Source organism: Gossypium arboreum, chromosome 8 (assembly GCF_025698485.1).
Source record: "Gossypium arboreum isolate Shixiya-1 chromosome 8, ASM2569848v2, whole genome shotgun sequence".
In the NCBI taxonomy this organism is placed as follows: domain Eukaryota; kingdom Viridiplantae; phylum Streptophyta; class Magnoliopsida; order Malvales; family Malvaceae; genus Gossypium; species Gossypium arboreum.
The window spans coordinates 141,490,737-141,500,279 of NC_069077.1; the positions used below are offsets into that span (position 1 = coordinate 141,490,737).

The following is a 9,543-nucleotide window of genomic DNA, read 5'->3' on the forward strand; positions in this document are numbered from 1 at the left end:
TTATACCTTTTAAGTTTTTTAAAATTTCTCATTAATCTCATAAAAATTTAATTAGATCTTTTTTTTTTAAAAAATCTCATTAAATTTCTAAAATTTTTAAAAAATTTACTATACCCCGTCACAATGGGACTGTTCCTTTGACACTGGCTTTTGTCTCTGGCATGTTTATTTGGTGCTATCATTTTTGGAGTTGTTGCTACTTGCCACGTTGATGTTAACTTTTGCACCATTTTCAACAAATTCATGCAAAAAAATTTAAGCAAATGAAAGTTCTTATTAGTTTTGTGGAAGATGGAGTAGTTTTTATTTTTATTTTTATTATTCAAGTTATAAAATGGTAACTCAATTATTTGATTTTATTTTTTTAATCACTCAACTCTCTTGGATTTTTTAGTATTTTTGTGTTCATGTTAGCTAAATAAGGATCAAAAAAGATAAATTTAAATAATTGAGTAGTCATTTTGTAACTTTTCGTAGTTGAGTGGTCAAAAATATATATATAATTAGGTCACAACTAATATAGTTTACCCTCTCTTTTTTTGTTCTCTTAGGTTTAGATCATACGAATGAATAAATAAGAAGAATAATATGGAAATAAAAATGAAAGGAATGCGTATCAAAAAAGTTGTATGAATGTTTGACTGAAGATTAGACCATACCGAGAAAAAAAAGTTTAATTTCAGCCTGTTTCTCCGAAGGAAAAGCTAGAAAGAAAAATGAATGTCTTGGACACAAGTCTTATCATTGAGTGTTAGCCACCGGACCTTCACGAGCTAGTGCGTTGGATTTGAAAATAATGGTCATCTCTCTCTCCTGGTGAAACTTGTGAATCCACATAAAATGATACTAATCTCGAGTCAGGTGTATACAAACATGAGTCCTTGTGAACCTAAGCTAATCGAGCACCATTGGGCTTGAAAAAAAGGAGTAACCATGGACTTGATAAAACTTGAGTTGTTGCCAATTCATGGGGGTTTATTATTCTAAAAAACTCCTTTAAACTGGAAAACGACTGAATCCGGCGAAGGAAAAGTGAGCGGCAAAGGGCTTTCATTCACTAGCCAACTAGGCAATCCTCATCAACGAGGAGATTGGACTCTAATTTATTAAGCCTAACCAACTCACTAAAGCATCAATAGGTCAAAAGATCATGTGTGTGCTAGGTTTATATGCAAAAGTTATGATTTGATTTACTGATTAAAACTCGATTTCTTATTAAGATTCTATCTTTGAAATACTTGCACCTAAATATTTAATTTTACTTTTAACTATGATGAAAACCGTCGTTCTTTCACTTAAATAATCTAACCTTAATTGATCAATTTTAGAGCGCGAAATGCGGTTATCAACTACTTCCTAAGCATCCCAATATAAGGTCAACCATGAAAGAACTCTACTTTATGTACCACAATAGACATTTTAAAAAAAGAAGTATCATATTGAATATTCAATCAAAGTTCAAGTACCATTTATGATATTATCCCTTTATACAAATATATTATATCCCTTACTTCGATTGACATTGGCATTGTTCCCTGTGCAAGAGGACGTGCATTTATCTTTTCTATTTAAGAATTGAAGAAAAGTTATGGTAGTTTTAGGCTTTGTAATAATATATATATTAATTTTCATTATAGGTTCTAATCATATATGCTCTTTTTGATATACTCATAGCTTCTCTCAATTCTTAAATAGGAGGATAATGCGTTTCAGCTCACTCAAACCCACGTCCTCCTGTACCGACAATAATACTCATGTCAATCAAGCTAAGATTGAATCGAAAATAATATATATATATATATATATATATTTAACCATTGGAAGTTGTAACACTGATGAATCAAACATTTACATGTATAAAATGATTTTTCATATTGTTAAAGTGCATGTATAACATTTGACATTAAAATTCCACACCAAAAAGCAAATGAAATCATTCAAATGCTTTGTTCCACAGCACACAATCTTCATAAATCAAACTAACCTCCAATAATGAAAACAACAACAACAAAAGCTTTTTCTTTTTCTTTTTCTTTTTTTTTTTAATTTTTGGGGTGAGATTTTCTTAGTTTCTTTTAAGAGCAAAAGCTGAAAGGATAATTATAACCAAGAGTAGTGCAGCAGCTAATAGAGAACCTATCACTGCTCCACTTGCACTTTGGCAAAAATCACCAAATTGTTGACAAAAAGGAAGCCAATTCACGTCATCGTTCCCGTTATGAGCCAAATACACCATCGATGCAGATGCTGAACCTGCGGCTATGGTTAAAGCTGCCATCATCTGCAACAATCCAACAACTAATAATTATCCTTCAAACCCATAAAATAACCTTCATAACAACCAAATACATTATACCCACTAATTTAATATTATTTTGATTCCTGTGCGGGGTTAAATCTACTTATTCATGTTTCGAAATGGGATTAATTTTAAAATGTTTTCAAGTTATTTTATCAGTCAAGCTATTAGTTTAAGCATTAAATACAAATCTAATCAGTAACATAGTTAAAAGAATGGGATCTAGAGGTGAATTCAGAAATTTTTAAGGATAGGAATTGAGTACTTAGGAAAATTTTGAGAGATTAAAGTGTAATTTTAACTATATCAACCTATGGTTTCATCATTTTTGAAGGGATAAAATAGAAATCTTTTCATTTTTTGAGGGAGCTAGTATGAAATTTTACCAAAAAAATTTTAATTTTATCATTTATAACGGACTAAAAGACCAGTTTCCATTAAAGGCCAAACCCCTACCTATCCTTTATACTCGTCTCTGCATGAATCAAACTACAAACACATGATTAGATTCGACATGTTATAGAAATGGATTCACATTAAATCCATGCAGTAAGTATATGTGTTTATAATTTGATACATGTATTTTAAATATATTCATATGATATCCAAACTAGCGGCTAAACTGATCGAAATTAAAGTTCATAAATATATATAGTGTGAGTTGAATTTACAGAATCAAAGATGACAAGGAAGAGCCTTGGCTTTGTTGCAAATGGACGAATGATGCAAATTATGGAGAAAGGCAATGAAATGAAAAGATAACCAGAAACCATGCCCATTGCCATCACGAAAAACCTGTATAATTAAAATCAATATATATACACACATATATATATATCAGATTAAGGTTAAATATAAAATTAGATTAATAAATAAAGGTATAATGTTAAATTTAATCTTTAACGTTAATAATATTTGGTCAATTTGACCTTTATTTTATTTTTAGTTAAATTTAGTTATTAATTTTTAAAAAGTGTCAAACTTTCTTTAATGGAAATACTAACTAAAGTATTAATTTTTTTAATGAAATTGGCGTGGTAACTCAGATAGCATTCCACGTGCACTTCATGCTAACATAATATTATTTATTTAATATGTTACATTAATAAATAATTTAAAATTTATAAAATTAAATCAAATTTAAAAATAATTATAAAAATTCAAAAATATTAGCATAAAGTACACTTAAATTGCTATGTAAATTACTATGTTTAAAATTTTCACAATTTAGTCGGTATTTTCATTAAAAACATAAATTGATTATTTTTCAAAAGGTTAAGGTCAAATTTATCTTTAAAAAAAATAACGGACAAATTGATAAAAAAATATAAACGTTAAAAGACTTAATTTATCAGTTATGCCTTGAAAAACATACCGGAAAGTATCGAAATCATCGTACTGAGCTTCGAATTGGAGGAACTGAGTGAAAAAAGGAAGAACTTGATCAGCATTCCCCATTGCTACGGTGGCGCCGAGGGCGGCTCCAAGGGCGCATAGTCTCAAAACGAAGTCACCGATGGCAAACCCTTTTTTCACTCCTCGGTTCGGGTGTTCGACCGTGGAGACAGCTTTCGAGGAGTTTAACAATGGGGCTGTTCCTTTAACACTGGCTTTTGTCTCTGGCATGTTGATTGCTGTTTCACCATTTTTGCCTGTCGCCATTAAAGAGAGATTGTAAAGGAAATCAAAGAACAATGTAAAAAAGAAAAATATGTTTTGTTGAAAGATGAATGGGATTAAAGATGAATGTCGTGTTTATATAGAGGGACGAAATTAAATAAAAATAAAAATGTAAGGTTAAATAAATAATATAAAATATAGAGTTGACAAGGTATAGTTAGAGATATATTTGATATTGTATTTGGTACGGTATCAATTTGATTGGAGTTGTTTTTGCTACTTGCATCATTTCCAACAAATCATGCAGAATTTTTCTAGGAGGGTAGAAGATGGAGTAGTTTTTTTTTTTTTTTTTTTTTATGGTTTAAAATATGTTGTTAGTCCTTGTATTTTGATAAATTTTGAGGTTTAGTCATTGTACTTAAAAATTAGAAATTAAGTTCTCTAATTGTTTTGATTTAAAATCACAGTCCTATCATTAAAATCATAAATATTTCTTATCAAAATTTGTCAATTTATTGACATACTGATTAAGTTGACCTCATATGGCTAATAAAAAATATAAATGTTAAGTTAACAAATTTTAATAGAAACCATTAACGATATGACGATTGGATTAGAATTTTTAAATTAAAAATGTACATGTAGGTTTAAAACTCTCATTGCATATATATATATATATATACACTTTATATTAAACATTTCATTTAGTACCATGAGTTAATTGGGCATTAACACAATCGGATAATAATTAAAATATTATTATTTTATAAAGTAATTCATATTATTTTGAGGGTATTTTATCTCTTTACATCTTATATATATATATATATATACACTAAATTATGACACACATTGTAAATAAAAAATTGTTTAAGGAACATATTTAAAAAAATTATATAAAAAATAAATGAGGCTTTTATTGAAATGGTAAAGATGAAAGGTTGAAGATGCTTATTTCTTTATATTTTATATAACAATGTAAAACAAAAACACCCTTATTATAACGTTTATAATTTTGTAAATGAAAAGGGTTTTTGGTAATTTTACAATTGAGATCGGACTATAGTGATCGATTTTGCACTAGTTTTGACCGTATCATCTGGTGCGCACTATTCTAGTGCTAAAGCGGAACAAGCAACATTTTTTTTTGCACCGGTAAAAATTTTGATTTTTACCAATCGCACCGACTAGAACATGGTGCATCAACCAATGCATGAATAATATTAAAAAATATAAAACTTTTAACTATTTACTATTATACTAAACATTTAATTGGAATGTAATGACCAATAAAAAATATTATAAAGAAAAGTAAAGTTTAACTCTCTCTTTTTTCGTGAAACATACTTTCGTATTTAAAATATAATAAAAATCCGTACTCATCCTTCAGTTTCTTTTATCAAAAAATCCCTCACACTTCGGTTTAATTTTTTCTTGTTAATTTTGAATTTATTGAATGATGATTTTTATTTATGGATTTTATTAATGAGTATTTTATATACTTGATGAATATTTTATATTTAAACTTTATTCAATATCATTTATTTGATATTTGGCAATATTTTTATATACATGTATTAAATATTTTTTAAAATATCGATAAATCTAAAATGATACACTGAAATAGACTAGTATCTATATGTACCAATTCCAATAGAAAAAACTGTACGTCCTCTGCTGTGGTACTGACTACCTTAGTTGGGACTCGATTGATGGGTAACATCAACTCAATTAAATACTTAAATAAAAATTAGATTATGGTAAATCTACAATGCAGGTTGTTAGAGTTTGTATAACCCGAATCCTATCTCTTATTGAAGAAATAAATACAGTGGCAAAAATGGTACGGACCATGCCGCACAAGTAAAATACATATAGAACTACACTTCTTCTATTTGATATTGATTATAATAGAGTTTTTCGACTTTTAAATAGATATAGTAGAAACTCCTCTTATATCATTCAATTTTCAACATTAGTGAATTTCTCCTATGTCCGTGATTTTTTCTCGAAATAATTTCCCTATTCTGTTTTATTTTTTTTCCTTTTTTCTTATTGCTTTGCAATCGTTCTATTATCATTATCGACGTGCATTAATCGGAAGATTTATATGCTCTAATCAAATTCATTTCTTATTTCCATAATTCACATTTTTTAAACAAAAAAGTTACAGATAGAACATACAAATTACTAGAATTCTGTAATATCATATTACTGTAAATTTCATTCAAACTACAGTGGAAGTTGAAGAACTTCCATTATCCCTTTTGCTTTTGATGTTTGTATATAAGAGCTTAATTTAAATGAATGATTAAAGAACTGAGATTATTTATTTGAAAACACAGTGATAAGATAAAGTTATCAGAGATCACATGAAAAATCCATCAGACAAGACTTGAGTATTAAATAACAATAATAACAAAGAAGAAAAAAAACCCTAATAACAGATATTAAGATTAAAGAAGAAGATGAGGATGAGGAAAATGAAGTACCTTGAAGCCCTTTAGTTTAACTGGAAAGCAAGAAGATGAAAAAAGTAAAGCCTGCAAAAGAAGTATATTGATGGAGATATATATATGTAGAAATATATGCTTGACTCCTCATACGCCATTCACAAATGCCATCGTTGTTCGATAGGTTCTGCGGATGGCATACAGGGAGCCAGGCACATACATTATACACACATGGATGCCAAAACATATGCATGGCTGCATGTCATGCTTGTTAAAAATGCATGGAACAGTGCAACATGCTATGGGATGATGCTAATGATGATGTTAATGATCTTCACAATCTCTTCAACAAGAAGCTCATATTTCTCTATACAGATATATATATATATATATATCTGCCATGGGGGAAAGATTGAAGTATTGAATGAAGGAGATGAAGAGAAGGGTAGAAGGAGGATATTTGTGGAGATCTGAAGCCATAAAACAAAGCTTGAAGGTCATAATCAAATAACAAGAGCCAAAGGGTAGTGGGTGTTTTTTTCTCTTTTTTTTTTCCTGAAATGAACTTTTTGAGTTGGCATAAAACAAGCAAAGCAGTAGTTTTTATAGGCAAACTTGGGGCAAAAGGCTTTATTTTTATATGGGGTTGAAATTAATCCCTTCTTCCTTCATCTTTTGACCATTAAATCTTAGTGTTAGAAAAATAAAATTATACCCACAAAATTAGGGTCGGAAAAAACATGTTAAAAAAACGTGTTTTACATTATTTATTAAGTGTTTGTTAAAAATTTGTTTAAAATAATAAAAATTCAGTCAACTCAATAAAGAATTTCATATTAGTAGAGTGTTTTGTGATAGTTAGAATGTTATATTCATTACAAATGATCAAATGTTTCATAAGAGAACAAAACATATTGATGTTCATTATCAATTTATGTATGATATTATCATTCGTGATAATATTGTTGTGAGCAAAATTAGTACTCATGATATAATTCTGCAGATTTGATGACTAAACACTTCCTATAACCAAGTTGAAGCATTGTTTGGACTTAGTTGGTGGTCATTGTTGAAGAATACCCTTTTAGAGGTTTTGTGGAAGAGGTGGAGAACTTGTTCGTTGAGAATTCGCATCAAGGTGAAGATTATTAGAGTTTGTATGACCCGAATCTAGTCACTTGTCGAAGAAATAAATACAATAGCAAAATAAGGGGATTTGTGTGTTCTTATTTTTCTTATTTTGCGATCATTCTATTGTCATTATCAACATTCACTGTAACATAATTATTAGGAATTAATGTAAAAATCAAATATTACTTTGGTTAAAATGGTAAAGTTGAGAGATTGTGTGTTTCGTGTCTTGATTCAAATCTCATCATAAGTATATATTTTTCTGATTCTATAGAAAAAGACAAAAATACTCTTACATTCATATATATATTTCTTTGTTAAAATAAATATTTTTTTGGTAATTTAAAAACTGAGCTGGGCCTAGCTATAGATGACAATATCTCGATAAAAATATAGTATAATACAGGTTAAGCACTTGACTGAGTTGGTGTCACAAGTCAATTAGACACCAACTTAGTTAAGTAATGACTAAAATATCATTGTTTTATAAAGTAAATTATATTATTTCGAGGTATTTTTATCTTTTACATCATTTATATATAAAACAAGAATACAGGTTATGGTTTTGAATTTAAAACACAATGGTTTTAAATATCTTTATTTTATCACATTTCAACGACAGCCTTATTTGTTTATATATCAACTTTTTTTTATAAATATATTTTTACATAAATATATATACTATATAATTATTAAGAGTTTGACTGAGTTGGTATCATCTATTAACGAGTCATAACTCAATTATGAAATTACCAAAAGCACACTCCTTTTATAAAGTAACAAATATTATTTTTAGTGTATTAATATCTTTTATATTTTAATAAATTTAGCAAAATACATACACATGATCAAGATTATAAGATTTAAACCCAAAAATCATGGTTTTCACTATCTCATATTTACCATTTCAACCTAAGTCACATTTGACTTTTATATCAATTTTTTATAAATTTGTTAAATAAAATTTTCTCTCATATTGTTGGTGTTAATTTTCTCGATGAGCATTTTAATTTCGAGCTTATTGGGCCTTGATATTATTAAATTGGAGGTTTAGATTGAATTTCTTTCAATTTTGGGATTAAAACAGAATTTTTGAATTTGAATTAAATTGATTTTTAGTGAAATTTGGACTAAATTGATTAAGATTAATAATTGAATTTGTCTGATTTAAAATTTAAAATTTATTTATCTTTAGCTAAAGGGTATATAACCCTTAAACTTTGACAAAAAATTTAATTAAGCCTTCAAATTTTAAATTATATCAATTAAACTCTTTCATCGAGTTAATAATGATTTTGCATTTCTTTAATAAGTACACAAATTTTGGTTTAGGGCACAACTTTTTATAGTGAAAATTTGCTGAAACATTGATATATAACATTGAATGACAAATTTACATTGTATAATGGTTAAAATATACTCTAGGTATATATACTTTTTAGAAATTTGGAATTTATTTTCTTTACTTTTATTTTTAAGAATTTGGTCCTTCTACTTTTTAGAATTTAAAATTTAGGTCTAATTGTTAACACCATTAAAATTCTTTTGTTAAATTCACCGGTGTGACATTTTGAAATAACAAATACACTCTCTTGTTAACTATGTAACAAAACGAATAACATTGTAATTGTTAGAGATTGTGTGACTCGAATCTCGTCACTTGTTGAAGAAATAAATACAATAACAAAATAAGGGATCTATGGGGGTGAGAGGGTGAGGGCCGTACGGATCATATCGTACAAGTTGAGTCCGTATAGAACTATACTTCTACTATTTGACTGTGATTAGAATAGAGTTTTTCGACCTTTAAATAGATGTAGTTGAAACTCCTTTTGTATCGTCTGTTTTTCAACATTAGTGAATTAATTTCTTCTCATCTGCCCGTAGCTTTTTCTCGAAAGGATTTCCACGTTAAATCTGTATGTTCTTATTTTTCTTTTCTTATTGCTTTACGATTGTTTTACCGCCATTATAACAGTAATGAAAATGAATTTTAACAGAAAAAGAAAATTAACAAAGTTAATAGTTGGGCATGAA

The 9,543-nt window shown here is 28.1% G+C and overlaps 1 protein-coding gene across 1 annotated transcript; it reads right to left on the reverse strand.

Annotated features, from left to right (window-relative positions):
• Window positions 1-1,855: 1,855 nt before the first annotated feature.
• On the reverse strand, window positions 1,856-4,051 carry LOC108465182 (casparian strip membrane protein 2-like). The gene is made up of 3 exons (XM_017765505.2): window positions 3,675-4,051; window positions 2,971-3,094; window positions 1,856-2,281 (listed from the first exon to the last, which is right to left on the reverse strand). Exons 1-3 carry the CDS (start codon window positions 3,959-3,961, stop codon window positions 2,066-2,068), a joined length of 627 nt encoding a protein of 208 aa, XP_017620994.1. The 5' UTR covers window positions 3,962-4,051; the 3' UTR covers window positions 1,856-2,065.
• Window positions 4,052-9,543: the final 5,492 nt, after the last annotated feature.